General features: G+C 46.4%; 2 protein-coding genes across 3 annotated transcripts in view; both read right to left on the reverse strand.

Moving 5' to 3' along the window:
• The window catches only part of IP6K3 (inositol hexakisphosphate kinase 3), a 19818-nt gene extending 17823 nt beyond the window's left edge, over positions 1 to 1995 (reverse strand). The window contains exon 1 of the mRNA XM_009327402.1: positions 1813 to 1995. The gene's annotated coding sequence lies outside the window, so the exon portion shown is untranslated. The remainder of the gene's footprint in view (positions 1 to 1812) is intronic.
• A 1930-nt stretch (positions 1996 to 3925) lies between these two features.
• On the reverse strand, positions 3926 to 15618 carry LEMD2 (LEM domain containing 2). 2 transcript variants are annotated; one of them, XM_009327405.1, is made up of 9 exons: positions 15389 to 15618; positions 13997 to 14037; positions 13207 to 13282; positions 11885 to 11961; positions 11158 to 11237; positions 8652 to 8797; positions 7503 to 7604; positions 7309 to 7411; positions 3926 to 6138 (listed from the first exon to the last, which is right to left on the reverse strand). In XM_009327405.1, the coding sequence occupies exons 1-9, from the start codon at positions 15528 to 15530 to the stop codon at positions 5988 to 5990; spliced, it is 918 nt and encodes a 305-aa protein (XP_009325680.1). In that variant the 5' UTR covers positions 15531 to 15618; the 3' UTR covers positions 3926 to 5987. The 2 variants fall into 2 exon arrangements, with proteins under 2 accessions (XP_009325680.1, XP_009325681.1); XM_009327406.1 differs by lacking the exon at positions 15389 to 15618 and adding an exon at positions 15210 to 15300.
• Positions 15619 to 15630: the final 12 nt, after the last annotated feature.

A 15630-nucleotide genomic window follows, 5' to 3' on the forward strand; every position in this document is an offset into this window, starting at 1 on the left:
GACCGAGCACCCCGATTTGCCCAGGGAGCCCAGCACGGGTGCCCGGCTGCTGCAGCATGCCACCGACACACACCCTTCTCCTTTGCAGAAGCCCGTCCTGCTGGATATCGTGTGTATTTTTAATGCATGTGTTAATTGAAGCAATGTCATTTTTATGTCGGGCGTATCGCCGGGCCGGGAGACATGTCCTTTGCAGTTATCGCTCCATTAAAACAAGCGCACGGAGGATGCCTGAACCAGAGCCTGTGAGCGGCTGCGGGGTCCCTGGGCAGGCAGCCGAGCTGATTGCCGCTGCCAAACGGCCGCAGAGGCAATTACTCAGCTTCTTGTAAAAAGCGGAGCACTCTAAGGGGAGAGCAACTCTGCCTCATATTAAAACTATGCTAATTAGGAACTAATTACTGGCACAAAGATATTATTACCCTCTGCTAGCCTGCAGGCTGCAGCCTCGGTCCTGACTCCAAACCTCTCCCAGCCCAGCACGGACTCGGGGCAGGGTGCGCACGCTGTCATTAATAAAAGCGGAGGCCAAGCCTCGAGTGAGCCAGGGCTGCCTGGTCCCCAGCTCCCGGGTAACCTCAGCACCACCAAGCCTCATCCTGACGTGACCTGTGCAGGGCCCTTCTCATATTAAAGGACTAAATTTATATCTGCGGGAGAGCTGGAGTGAAGCTGTGTGACTGAGGGTTGCCTTGGACATTGAAGAAAAACAACAAAAACTGCCGAGGACACGCAGGGAGCCGACGCCGACCCCGTTGTGCTGCGCCCGTCCTTTCCCCTCCTGCACAGATGCCAACAGTGCAGGTTTTTCCCCTTTCCACCTCCAAAGGCTTTGGACCATCCTTAAGTCTTTCCTGTTGTTTTATTCTCCACTTTCTCCCCCCGAACAGGCAGGAGTGCCAGACAGGAGCTGCAGCCGTGCCATGGTGATGCCAGGACAGCCCCCCCACCCTGGGGCCAGGCAGCCAGACTGGGTCCCTCCCTCGCCCTGAGCCAGCCCCGGGGGCTGGAAATACCCTTTGTGCTGCTGATGGGTGCTGGAGCCTCACCTGCCGGCTGGCAAACACACGTAACCCCTTGTCAGGGCGTCCTTGCTGCTGGTGGCACCTTTGGGACCCCGGCTGGGAGCAAAGCAGCTCATGCTCTCCCGGAGGGAGCACGGGGAACCCCCTGGGACCCGTTTCGGAGCTGTTTTACATGGAAATAGCTCAGCTGCACCCTGCGAGCCCGGCCCTGCTCCCAGCCCCCGGCCAGCAGCTCCTCACCATCCCAGGGTGTTTTTCTCTGCTGTTGCTGTTTGGATGCCGAGAGCTGTTTTGGAGCCGGGATGTAAACACTGAATCTGGCCCTACAGCAGGTTGCTGCGAAGTGACTCAGGGCAGGTGGTCTCCTCCGTCAGAGGGGAGGTCAGCGGGGGCTCCTGTGTCCTGCCACCCGAGAGCACATCCCCAGGGAGCTGCTGCTCTGCCAGGAGCCGGGTAAGGGGGAGCACAGGGGGGCCCTGGGCGAGACGAGCTTAAAGCCAAGCAACATTTCCACAACCCACTGGAGGTCTCCTCGTCTCGGAGAGCCAATTCAAAGACACCCGTGGGCTTTGCCTCAGACCTCACCAGCCTTACAGAAGCGTCCCTACAAAAATAAGGGGCAACTTTGAGGTTAAGCGCAGAGGTCTGGTCCCCGTGTTGGAGCCTGCTCTGCAGCTGCCGGCAGCCCTCCAAGGGGTAGGGAGATGAGGACAGGACTCGCACCTCGCGCTCTGCTGTAGCGAGGGTCCGTTCATTAACGTGCACAAAAACCTTTCACAACACCTACCTGGAGGCCGTTCTTTAAAGGTTGAATGAAGTCACAGTGGAAATCCCGGGGGAAGCGTTGGGGAGCAATTGCTTCGGACAGGGGATGTGCCGGAGGGAGACGCCTCCGGGCAGGACTCACTGGCCATGCTTTCTCTTCTCCGGTTCACGTTGATCTTTCCAGAACTGGCACAGCACCCTGACTCTGTGCCCCATAAATAAGGCACAGCATCAGCTGTCACGTCAGCAGGAGACAAAACATTTAACGTGAAATGCTTTAAATGGAAGCAGGAAATGAAAAGATAAAGGGCAAATTTTATTTTAGATTCCTTGTTGGTACATATTTTCCTTTCTGACAGTAAGGGGATGCGATGGCTTTATCAGCCCACCGTTGGAGAATTTATTTATAGAAACGTAAGACTTTGCAAGAAAGTGGGAGGGGGATGTGAGCGAATGCAAGCTGTAAGGAGAGCAGGGCAGGGGGATGAACCCAGCTATTCCCTCTTCTTTGAGTGGGCCTGGGTTTCTGGGAAAACTGCTAGTACCACAGAAATTACCAATACAGTTTGTACAGAGCAAGCAGGAGCTTGGCAGTGAGCGTGGCACGAAACTAGTCTTCACTGCTCTCAAGATAGCAAATGAAAGAAGGGACACGGGGGGCAGCCTATCGCAGAAAACATGGCAGCTTGGTTGAAAGCAAACATCCTCTGGCACATGTAATTACACCAAACTGAAGACCGTTTCCTAACCTTGAATACATTTCACCTAGACTGGGTAAAAGCATCTGAACAGGAATGCAGGTTCAGAGGAAAGATTTAGCCTTGCTTCCCTTTTGCTCCCAAACAAAGCGTTGGGACGTTGGCAACAACTCAATGTCAAAGAGGAGGTAGCCAGCTCCCACCGACCTCCACGGCAGCCGCGGAGCCAACCTCCTTCTGTGCCGGTGGAAATCTCCCCCTTTGTCATCCAGACCTACATTATGAGCTTAAATAAACATTTCTCTAACCAAACACGAGTGAGTCAACCACGTCCACAGAAGTTACACAACGATGATTCATGGACTACTCGTGCCGTTTCAGGAGTAGACTTTGAAGAAGTTGAAACTCTTGCTAGCGCATGTTCTGAATCACTGACACTGAGGTGAGAGAGGAATTGAAAACACTCAGGGAAGCGGACCCTAAAGACAAGCACATCTTGCTGGCAAGACTGAGTTATGTGTCTTCTACTCACCAGGCAACCATGGAAACCTTGGGTATCTGGTAAATAGTCTACGACTTGACTTTTTGCCTTTATCCTTGACAAAAATATCCCCCCTTTTTCAGTGCTTTGTAATAGCCTTCCTTAAAGCGTATTAACCTCTGGGACACGGGAAGGGAAGCGAGGTGGCCAGTGACAGGCAACAGCCTGGGAGCAAGGGCAGGAAGGGACACCCATCCCACCCCAGCACTGTACCCAACACCCTCATTACGTCCCAGTCTTCCTATTACCATCACCTGGCGCTTCACATCGCGTCCCAAAAAACAGGCGAGCTAACCGCGGCCTGAGGATGCCACCACACACAGGATCAGCAGCTTGGACCAGAGTCAAGATTTTCTGCAGCGGCTGTTGACTTCAGACACCCCAACGTGCGAGGGATCTGCCTTTCAGAGAAGTGGTGCAAAACACGTGAAGCTTGAGGCACCCTCACTCAGTTACCGGAGGCTTATTTAAAGCAAGGAATGGGATGGTGCAACAACTGCTTTATTATGGGCCACAGGAATACTGATCAACCTGCTAAACTAACATTTACGGTTTCACAACCCTCCAAGCTGTCAATCTCTTCAAAATGCAGCTAAACAAGCTAACTGCTTTTCGTACACATCTCTGCTTAATGCCAACTATTCCCAAAACACAGATTTCATTTGCAACCAAACACCTGAGACTGCTGGCTATTGCGCCGAGATCACCGCGCGTCACAAGGATCTTGTGATGAAACGTTTTCTCATTAGGCTGTCATGCAATCCCCATGCCATCTTCAGTCTTATTCTTAGAAACCGCGAGCTCCCCACAGCAGGATCTATTTAATCTGCCTGAGCGAAAGCACTTGGAACAATCTGTGACTCCTCAATAAAAATAAAGGTAACAAATTATTTGTAATAAATTTATTTTATATATTGATTTACAGAGCTAAATTGAACATGTAAGAAACAGCACCAAGCCAGTGAAATTTATTCTACAAAAACAAGTGTAATACAAAAAGATGACTGCCAATGCCTGACTCTCCACTTCTGGATTTGGACGGTTAAAAAAAGCTAGCCCAAACCCCACAAATACTTTAAAAAGGCTTAAGAATGTAGGCACCGGTGTTTGCAAACATTTCTACGGCAGCAGTGACGATCTTGTTACAACATTCTAGAAGAATCAAGGCTGCCTTCCCTTTATCCCCTATTTTATTACCAGTGGAAGAAGCTGGTCATTGTCTTGAAGACAGCTGTTGAGTCTCCTCGTCTGTTCAAACGCCTTCCCCTTTGCAACCGAAAAGAAAATACGGGGTAAGAGTCAACTCCACGCAGAATATTTCCCATTGAATGGGAAAGACCTCCCTGTGTTTTGTTCCTGGAGAAATCTGCTCTCTCCACTCGTTCCGGTGGATGACCGCCAGCAGGAGGTACGTAAGGAGTCTCTGCAGTCCTTCTGCAGCAGCCCGCGGGGCGCGCAGGTGGAAAACCCCACCAAAGCCGGCAGTGGGGCGGAGAAGTGCAGACTTCACACCGGGAGGTGAGCAGGGACTGGCAGAAGGAACCCACCTTGTACGGGGCATCACCAGCCTTGCAAAGCGGCGAGCAGGGCTTCGGCAGCCGTCCTAAGCCAAGCCAGAGCCTGGAGAGGAAGCTCTCCGTGCATCCAGCGCCAGAGATGAATGCAAGCGTTCACACCGTACCCGTGACGCTAAGAACAACATCCACTGGTTACAGGGGTTCAAATCAACGCTGGCTTCTCTCTGCAGGTTTTACTAGCTTACGTCAGAAATTAATTTGGTCCTTGCTGTCTTCAGTGGTGAGCTGGACAGCTGTTTTACAATACTGGGAAGAGCAGATTAGCAGTATCTCTGCCTAGCCTAAACTGCCACACACTGGTGCTATTTTCTTTGAAACAAACGCTCGTTTGCCGGACATAAAAAGAAACTTAAGTAACCAAATGATTATAGATACAAAATAGGATGCCTGCAGCACGAACAGAGGGTTGATCGCTGCTCCTTGTACCTAGTGTGAGGCTGCAGGAACATTGACTTGGCAATCCCTGTACTGACACTCCACACGTGGCACACCCCTGCTCTGACACGCAGCACACACATTGCAGCTGCCCAGGATAAACATGTACATTCAGCCCTAACAGCCTTTCCAAAGCTGCTCTTTAATAGCCCATGAAGCAGTCCCTTTGGCTGTAGCCACAAGAAAGCGCTTTCTGAAGCTTCCTATATACTTTACTTTGCACCCAAATTCCCCCCACCCCACCCCCCCCGAAATCCCAAAGCACACAGACTGCAGACTTAAAAGGTGTAACAGGGTCACAACCGCTCCTCCGTCCCACCCAACCCAGCCCAAACCACCAAGGCACATCAGACTGCCCTCCCTCTAGGACTACCTTCACCTGACTTTTCCCCCCTCTCCCCCATTTTTAAAGGGTGAAGCCGACACAAACATTTTCCTCACCAGGAAGCAGCAAGTGCTTTCATCACTGTTTTTGTACTGATAAAACCAAATTCTAACAAAATGCATCTTAACTACTGCCACCCTTATGTTTCCATGGGAAATGTTAATCTTCTTTAAACACATTCCCTGATGGACATTGCCACCAGTTGGCCTTTGCAGAATTGAGGTCAAATTTTAAACACCCTCAATATTAGGTATGGTGGGTTTTTTTTTTCTTTTTAAAAAGTTGTTCTAGGTTTGCTTGCTTACGGAAGCCAGATATCTGCTGGAAGGCTAACTTTGGTGCAATTCTAGCTTCCCACCAGCTCAAGCCCATCTTCTTTCCAAGCCAACATTATTGCCCTGAATTTTTGTGTGTGAAGTTTTTCAGAAAGAAGAGCAAACAGATACGTGCAATCCCCAACCCCAGGAGATTAGGACCGTGACCTGCTCTTTCCCATCACCAGAGAAGGGACTGTCCCCTTGCAGAGGTCCATATCAACAGTTGCTCAACTTCTGCTCCTCTTCAGTGCTCTGAATCCGAGACGTAAGAAGGCTGAGTCCATCTCCACACAAGCATATCTTCTCCTGCTACTCTGTGTGACTCTGTCTGAATCCGTGACTCATTTGAAGCCAGAAAGTCCACAGCTCTCTCCCAGACCCGCTTCATTTTTTTTCTGCAAGGAACAGCAACAAAAAGAAAATAAATTAGAATCATATCCTCATTGTGCTTTCCTGCTTACAGCAATTGTGGCTGCTGAACAAGCTACTGCTAGCTGCCTCCTGTTCCCTGTGCAGACAGTAAAGGAGATTAAACGAGAATTCTGGTTTAGAAGCAATTTCAGGCCAGGCCAGTTAAACATAGGTCCTGCCTGGGGAGGGGGAAGATGAGACCCTCTGTCAGTACCAGTAATTGACGACTGCCCTGAATTTCAAGCTCAATTCGTATTGTGAAGGGACTCGATTAGCAAACTGCCCTCACCCTTCCTGCAAGCAGAGAGTCTCAGACCAGGGAGGACAAACTGAAGTTCACCCCAGCTTTGAATCAGTGTCTAGTAATTCTGGGCACCACAGACACAGAGACTGGTTCAAAACAGCTGAAATAACTCCTTTTCCTACTAGTGGTATCATGACTGATAAAGGGTGAGAACGTTTAAGACTCTGCAGCACCCGTAGTGTTCTGTGCCGTTAGGAGAACAAAGTAGCTCCATTTAACCAAAACACAAGGAACATTCCTGCAGAGATGGAGCAAGTGGCACGTAAACCACCGAGAACCAGGCTGCAGCCCTCTGACCCCACCACCCATGGAGCAACTATCTCGACCACAATTCCTTTTTGAAAAAGCACCAAGACCAGCCACCTCACTACATCTCCCTTACAAAGCTGCCCAACTCAAACCGGTTAACTTTCCAGGCAGCAACATACACGACCGCTTCAGAAGAGCCCAGCACCCTATTCACCTCATGGGAAGGTTTGTTCCAAAAAGCTCAGCACCTGTCCGGAGAATAAGGTACAACGGCTGAGAAAGAGGATAGCATCCTACACACATTAGATGAAGGAGAGAAAATCAGATACTCCATACCCAAGCAAAACAAAATCCAATTACTGTTTGATAGAAAATGACAATATACCTGTGTGACTGCACAAAATATCAGCCCCGGGACTGTCACATTAATCTGCAGCAGGTTAAGACATAGCCTGAATTATGTCAAAATCCTTTATAAACTGAAAGGTCCAGCTTCCCATCAACTGTTTGCTCACGGTCTGTTGCCCCGTAACTGCAGTTTTTAGCTGAGCTGAGTAACATCACACTGACAGCCCTCCTTAATGAATAAAATTCAGCTCACCTGCTTTGAGGAGGGATGAGGCTGTCCCGAACGTGGAAAATGCCAACATAGGGGTAGCGTTCCAAATTCCGTTCCCATTCCTTATAGTGGTCCTGGACAACAGCTGGAGGGCAGGAGGACAAAACGGTGAGAGACCTCAACACTGCAGGGAGAAGAACAGGGCTACTTGCATTTACACAGCTACTGGATTCTACCTATGATCTTCTTCACCATTTCATACATGGCTTGTTCCTCTTCCTCCATCTTCCGCCAGCGATACCTAAGGAAGATCAGGATCCCCCAAAGAGTTATCAGACCTAGAAGAATAAAAACAAATGGAATTCAATAACTGACAGACATGTACTCGCTGGATGCTAGCAGTTTTATTTCTGACACTGCCTCTCCCCAGAGGCAGCTTTTACTCCCTGCTACCCCAGGACTGCTTGGAACTGAATCCAATTAATTCATTTTGTTCACCAGTGCAGCTGTGCCCCACAAAAACCTTGGTATTGACAACACCTGCAGCAGAAGAGCACGCATGCATGTGGAAAGAGGTGGTTGGAAGGCCTCATCATGGAGGTTTTTTTTTTTTCCCCCCACACCAGAAACCCCAGCACAACCACAGGGCTTCATTCTCCAAGTCCCAGAGCTATCTCTTTGCTAGAGGCCTCTCCCACAATAATCACTTAGGAAGACTGTCAAGCTCCACTGCTTCGAAGATAGCTGCTTGATAAGGAAATAAAGCCTGGGGCTCCAGCGCCAGCCCGAAATTCAGATCTATATTGAAGGTTTAGCATTGACAAACGCCCCCATTACGGCATGAGCTAACTTTAGTATCTCAAGTCTCTACAATAAACATAACTACCCCCTTTCACCCCCACCTTGTCTGGCTAGATTAGAAACTCTTCTACTCGACACTCATCTCTCCTTATCACCCTGCTCAGCAAGACCTCTGTCTCAGCTGGGGCATGACAGACTATTCCAATAAAACCTCTAACACTGAAACGCTACAAGTCATTATTAAAGAGGCTAGAATACTTTGCAGCTTAGTGCAAGAAAAGAAAGAAAAAACGAATCTTTTAGGTAGGTTAGCATACTCATTTTGCAGACCATAGTAATGAGTACTTGAGGAATACCCAGATACTTTAAATCAGCAAGCTGATTAGCTAAGTGTTAAGCACTCACAGCACAAGAGCAGGTCTACAGGTCTCCCTCTGCTGCCAGAACAAAGGTTAATTAGAAATTAACTCATCAGCAGATTTATTTCACCTCTGTTAGTAATTTCATATGGCTGGGAAAACGTGCACAGGTTCATCTCTACAGCTAGCAAGGGGAGAAGCTGATTACTAACACCGACGACTTACTCCAGAAGAACAGGAAAAGGTTCATAGCGGCAGTGACCACTGCTCGGCGGAAACGGCAGCCGAGCCCCATCTGAGGATGGGCCGATTCGAGACAGAACACTTCCTCCACTTTGGTAACTGGTTCCGAAAGGTCTCTGCCTTTCAACCTGATGGGAAGAGGCAGAAAATCTTCACAGAAGAGAGCAGACACTCCAACTGCAGTCTTTAATCAAGACGGGGAGAACAAACAGACTGCAGATGCAGTAACTCGTTTTGTACACCACATAGAAAATACACCAACATCCTCGCAGCTCCTCTTTCCAGAACATTTTGGGACTAGCTGCTTAGCAAGGAATGGATATGGCTTTAGAAAAGGCAGCAGGGCTGAACTCCCACTGGTAAACTGAAGTCTCCCTCTGCAGACTCTGTGACAGCACCTCTCAGCATGCAGAAGATTAAACTTTAAATTGGATTCCCACCTCCCAGCACAGAGAAATGGAAATGTTTACTGAGTCACTCATCAGCAATTGCAGAGAGAGCAGTTGAGGGAGACTGTGAATGTCCGTGGAGGTTGTGCTGTTTTCCTCAGTACAGATGAGCATAAACAGTTTAGCTAGAAAAGTGACAACGCATCAACTGTATCTGCAGTGAGAAACAGACACACCCTCGGAAAGCATTCATGGCAAAATCGATAACACATCCTCCTGCAAAATCACTTCTACACACCTGCTGTGCTACCCGATACGCTTTTAACGCACTTCTTTATATACAGATCTACACTGATGCGGTTTCCTTATTAGATACTCTTAGCCAACAGGCATCAAGTAATCCAAGTGAGAGCCATCAGATTCAGAGGAATTGGACTAAAGGGGATTTTATTTTTTTAAGCTACTAATTCATTCTAGTTTTGCAACGAAAAACCTATTAGACAAAGACATTTTCTCAATGTACTAGTGCACAGCTCACAAACTGCTGACAGCTTGTATCTGGTTACTGGATTCTACAGTAGCTGGAGACACACAGTTGTTTCCCACCCCCTTGTCTTATTTACAATCCAAATTCCATTAAAATATTTAAAATATGCAGCAGAATCACCCAGTGCAGAGCTCATTTTCAGTTCTGCCTCTCAGACTAGCACCTAGAAAATAATCTCATGTAGCGTTTGCTAAAAATGCCACCCGCAGGTTTTTAGGCATGCCGAACACTCATTCTGCACGCTATGCAGACTTCGTGAAAGTGGATCCATTTGGCAAACAGCCGGCAGAGTTGCTAATTATGAAAATAAAAAAATGGGAGTGTATTATATCACACGGCTCCTGACATGAGCAGTGCTCCTGTATAAAAATACGAATTTGAAAACTCTGGATCCCAGCCCACCTACAAATCCAAACCTGCCACTAAGGAAGCTATGTCCTGTCCTGGGAATTCGCCACACACCAATAATCAAAGCAGCAGACACTGTCTGATCCTTAGATCATAGCAGCAGCTGCAGAAGTTTTTCAGAGAAAAATCGAGCAGTGGGAATTCATACAAGCTATACCCACCAACTCCAGCGTTACTACTGTTACAATTCATTTAATCAGAGATACATTTAGCAGTGTTAAAATGCAAACAAATGTTCGACTTCAGACTTAACACAGACTGGAGGCAGCCCGCACTTCCCAGAGGAAGGTAATGATGTCTGTGGACTCTGGATAACAGTCTTTCATTAGGTTACGGCCTGAATGATGTATTCTTTTACCCGAAAAAAATAGTATTTCTGCTATTTCTCATGTACTGAAGAGACTGCTAGCCAAGAAACCCAAGAGAAAAAAAGCCCCACTGATGATCAACCAACACCCTACATAGGCACTCAGACCATTCATTTTAACATGTACTGTGTGTTCTGCCAAAAAGACAACTGACACTGAAGGAAAGATACCATTCAACAATCCAATTTCCTCTCCTCCTCACCGGGACTTGCTCCAAAGGATCCCAATGCATGGATGATGCTACCTACTGAAGAGAGTGCTTTGCTGTCCAATAAACCTTTTGGTCAAAGGATGCAGCTCCACACAATATTGAAGCTCTGCCTACAGTAACTCTACTGAAGAAAAGGTATCTTGGGAAAAGTGAGTATATGGGCAAGTTTAACAAGAGTACAGTAGTCGCAGGACCGTGGGCAGGACACCAGGACCACCACTTCTAAACCTTGCAGGAAGCACAACATAACTCAATAGCCATAAGCAGCCCTGACCTCAGATTTACGCCTCATCTGCAGGACAGTGCGTTCACGAACGCGATGTCCCCCGGTGCAAAGGCTGGGAAACAGACTCCCAGGGAATGAGCTCAGTTGCCAGTTTTTGCTTGCAGGGCTGTACTTTTCATTTGGAAGCTTGCCCAGCAAGCACTGACAAAGCCAATCCCAGATTATCTTCTGAAATCTAACGAGGTATGGGAGGCTTTTAGGGCCCACCACAGAGGATGTCAAATTACGTATCAGCCAACACCGAGAAACATAACTTTGACACAGTGGGCTTCCACTTACCATATCCCTAAATCCTTGTTACTGTTTAGTATCCAGTGCAAGGCAGCTTCAAACTTCTGTGGGGAACTACCGGTTACATTCTGTTCAAAAGAATCCGTAAGATTAGTTCTCCGTTCATTTAAAATACTGAATAACATTATTTCATTACAGTAGTGGGAGAATTCATTCTAATACAGTCTGTCCCTAGGTTAATTCTAATCATAATTCTGCAATCTGGAGGAAGGAGAACTAAATCTGAAGGGCTGTCTGGACTAAAGTCTTCTGACTATGGTAGATGATGCATGAAGCACTCTGTAAAATAACACTATCCCAGACTGTTAAGACTAACCACTAAATACGACATAATCTTACTGACAGTTTACCATGAAAGAAATGGAATGCTAGATCAAAGCAGTCTGTCTTCTGACACTTTGGGGTATAGAAAAATCCTTCTTCTGCCCAGCCCTCAATCCAGGGAAATTTCTGGTTTCAGAAGACTGATGACTATGGTGAAACAACAAACCATTAAGTTAGATTTACAGGGTCTGAATCGGGGATGTAGGAGAAGATTACTTTCAAAAGAACTGCTGAGAACAGGACTGGCCAAAGGGGAAGCTAGAGATATGGCAAAGAAACAAAACAGGATGAGGAAGTAAAACAGATGGTAAATTGCTTTAGTATCTATTATTTATTGCCTTATAAGAGACTAAGCACTATGTTATAACAAAGCTGTTCACAGCATACTCACCAGCACATGATCCCTCGCTTCACTAACCCAAATGCATTTGCTTTTTAGATTCTCAGGGTTTCCGCATTCAAAATTACCTGGTAAAAAAAAGTGAAATAGAAATAATGTTTTGAAAAAAAGCCCTTGAACAGTTCAGAAATACACTGAACTGTCTGGAAGTGCTATCCTTTAAAATTGGCTATAGCTCTGGGCAAAATGATTACAAGGTAAGATTTATACTGTAGGCAGATAAGATTACGACTATTAATAAAATGTTCAGCCACTGCATATAGGCTGGATAAGGGCAATCAAACCTCATGCTTCAGTGTGTGAGCTACTCAACACAGAATGAGGGGAAAAAAATACTGTTTCTCCCATTTGCAGAGTACATAACCACCTCTGTGACCTAATGCCCTTCCATCAGGTATCAAAAACTGCGGTGTTCGAGTTAATGATCAGCATTCAAAATGCTTCTAAGGAGCCAAAATCGCAGCTCTACCTTTTACCCAAGCAGAGAAATGCTGGCAAGGAACTAAATCTTCTAAATCTTGCTTCACAAAGTTGATTAAATGAATGTGCTGAGAGACTAAGTAAAACTGGTGGAAATTCTGCAAGTGCCGAAGTCTGATTTGGAAAGATTTTGAAATCCTGTGAAGCTTAAGTATCTAAAGGCTTCAGCCTTGTTGAGGTCTGAAATCTAGAAAATGGAACTTAAGCACTGTTACTGATTAATGCTGTTATACGTCTTGCTGAACAAGTTTCTACTCATCCACTGAATTTCTAGCAGCCTTCTCCATCACAAAATACTAGTTATGGACCAGATTTGCTCATACATAGTAGCAACTGGCTGAACTACTGTGCTCGGTCAGCTCCTCAGCTAGGAGAGCCTGTCTTACTCTGCACTGAGAAAAAATAGAGGCGCTCACATCATCAGCCGCTACATTTCAGCAGAGAGCTGGCAATTTCTTAAGTCGCTTTATTTGTAAGACCATATCAGCTTACACTTATTGGCTCTGAGTGTCTTGAAGACAATTTCAAGATGTTGGTAGAAAAGAACCATAAAAACGAATATTTCTACCTCAAATTCCCAATATATCAAGTGTAAATAAGGACCACTCCACAAGAGCACAGTGATACGAGTGCATTAGCTAAGCACTATTCAGAATAAAAATAAACACATCTTTTTCTATTTTTCTATTACCTGACTTTCTCAGAGCTCTTCAAGCGGAACTGACTGTTCCATAAACTCCTCTCTTCAAACTGAGGTTAAAACTGTCCAGACAGCTGGGAGAGGCCATTTGCCGAATGCTCATAAGTGTTTTATAATGAGAATTGGAACTTACCAGCTTGTATGGACAAGTAGTTATACAACTCGTGCAGCATGTTCATTATTATGTCCTTCTGTTTAGCTTGACAGAACTGAAAGTCAGAAACAGGTAACAAACGTGAGTAGACCGTCAGCAACAGGACAGTGGTCAGAGTAGCTAAAAATACCGAAACAAAATACCAGCAGTGGGGTTTGGCTCAGTCATGCACCACTAGTTCAAGTTAAACACACCTGCAGCAAAGATCTACAGTTTCGGAATCAAAAGCGAGCTAGCGCATCCTCTGAAAGCGCCACCGACTCCCCCGGCCCACAGCCCAGGCGGCACCACCAGACATCCCATCTGACCGACCACAGACCGATTCTTTGCCTCCAGAACATCACAGGAGACTAACCGTAACTCCGAATCCAATACGAAATTTTCCTCTCTCCTAATAATACGTTATGATAAAAGAAACAGGGCTGTACAAACACTTTATGATGGAGTTCAGGGAATTCGCTGGATGAAATCTTGCATTGTTAAAGCTGAACACAGCTTTATTGCAAACCAATATCGCTTCTGTTACAACTATTAAAGAAATTGATTCACATAATTGGGAATTTAAATTTTTATCTTTCAGTCTCTCATACACAGTCCTAATTTAATCTGGCCCATTAATTCCAACTCATCAAGTCACAATTTTTCTGTAAAACGATAGAACGAATAATTTTACAGCAATACTGATATTGGTGGAAGTCACCTAAAAGAATTACTCTTCTGTGAGAATCCCCTATCCACAATACTTGAAGATAAATAAATATATGCTTACATCATCCGTTCTTCTGTCACAATCCACAGGCAAGAGATTAACTATGAGAGAGAAGGGGAGGGCGAGTTAGCTTGGCTGCAAAACAAGAGCTTTGATCAAGAAAGTAATTATCTTTTTCAAAGAAGGCTCTACTTTAAAGCCTGATTCTGCTATTCTTAATCTCCCTCTACACAGTACCTTGCTATGCAAATAGCGCATTCAAAGCGCTGCTTTGGTAGGCAGCACTGAAAGCCGAACAAATAAAACGGGTGCAAGTGATGAACTCTGTTCAGCTGGAAAGTAAAAACTGGGGTCTGGATGTTTTAACAGCTCCTGTTTAAGTAGATGTTTCACGGTCCTTTACTATCCACTGCTTGGCACTGATCTTTTACAATCTAGTAATGCCATTCGCTGCACGCCACGGTCACCTGAAATACCACGGTGATAACAGGGATTTAAATCAAGCCTCCTCAAGGCAAAAGCAGAGGATTTATTTTAGTTGGAGCCGTTAGCTCTGCAGATTATGGCCTCTGGTTTAACAGCTCCCTCCCGCCCCGACAACTGGATATACACCAGCCACCGGACCACCATGCAGTACTTTCTAGCAATCTTAACTACCTGAGAATTTAAAGAATTTGCAGCTGTGCCACAAGATTTCTTGCTTCAAAATACCACTGGTTTTGAAATAGCTAACAAAGTCGTAAAGGGTGCATCAGAAATTCAATGACATTGGACAGTTTTATTCTAACTTTGGGAAAGCAGGCAAACAGCTTTCCCAGCCCACACAAAGTGCACAAACACCTACCGGCACAGCATGCCGAGTTTCAGGACGCGCACCTTCCCAACCACCTCCCAAACCCCTTCTTCTTTCAGTTCAAAGCCATGAAATGACAATATTTCCATCTGCTCTAGCTGGGGAACTCTTGCTTTAAAAACTGGGTGATGGGGAAGCCCCTTTGCATTTCTCATCAAAGCTCTGCCACACTTGAAGTGCCGAAGTAGCAATTCAAGCGCTGTGCTTCTCCCGTGGCCAGGATAAAGGCCACAAAGGGCCGTGCTTTGCAGAGGCTGACATCAAAAACACACAATGGACAATTACACAGCCATTATGTTACACAATGGACAATCATCAAATACATCCTTGGCCTAGCAGGAACGTCACTCTCCATAAAACCCACGGGTTTGAAGGACTGAAGGCCAAACTAATTTGAAAAAAAGCACACACTTGACTTACTTTCCATGACTAACAAGGTTTCCCATGGGCAAGGGGAGATGGAAATGGGGACAGAAGCAGAGATGTCAGGTTACAGCAATGAGAATGATAAACGTGATGGCGATGGAAGTAATAAAGGGAAAGCAGAAAAGAAAGGTGAAGAATAAAGTTTAAAAACAAGATTAAACCAGCGCACGTACAGTTCTCCTCTCTCCTGTCAAGCCAGCCTGACCCAATCATCTTCACCACGAGGATGCCCAGAAAAATCAGCAGCAGCACAAAGCTGGCGAGGCAAAGGAACCGGGAGAGGTAGTATTCGAGGCCTTTGCCCTTTCCTTCCATCTGCTGCTTGGGGGCTGACCGCAACAAGTGAGTGCGGGAGGTTATTCCCTGTCCTGCTCCCGACGCTTCCCACCGGCTCCCCGAGGCCAGCCCTGCATCA

This window comes from Pygoscelis adeliae, unplaced genomic scaffold (assembly GCF_000699105.1).
Source record: "Pygoscelis adeliae isolate BGI_AS28 unplaced genomic scaffold, ASM69910v1 Scaffold197, whole genome shotgun sequence".
Taxonomy (NCBI): domain Eukaryota; kingdom Metazoa; phylum Chordata; class Aves; order Sphenisciformes; family Spheniscidae; genus Pygoscelis; species Pygoscelis adeliae.

Excerpts from the sequence above, each read along its gene's own strand:
- LEMD2 (XM_009327405.1), bottom strand. The coding sequence starts at position 15,530 with ATGGAAGGAAAGGGCAAAGGCCTCGAATACTACCTCTCCCGGTTCCTT. Across the intron at positions 13,283-13,996 it reads GTGACAGAAGAACGGATGAT|TTCTGTCAAGCTAAACAGAA; the intron begins GTAAGCATATAT and ends TCTGACTTTCAG. Across the intron at positions 11,962-13,206 it reads CTACTTGTCCATACAAGCTG|GTAATTTTGAATGCGGAAAC; the intron begins GTAAGTTCCAAT and ends TTTTTTTACCAG.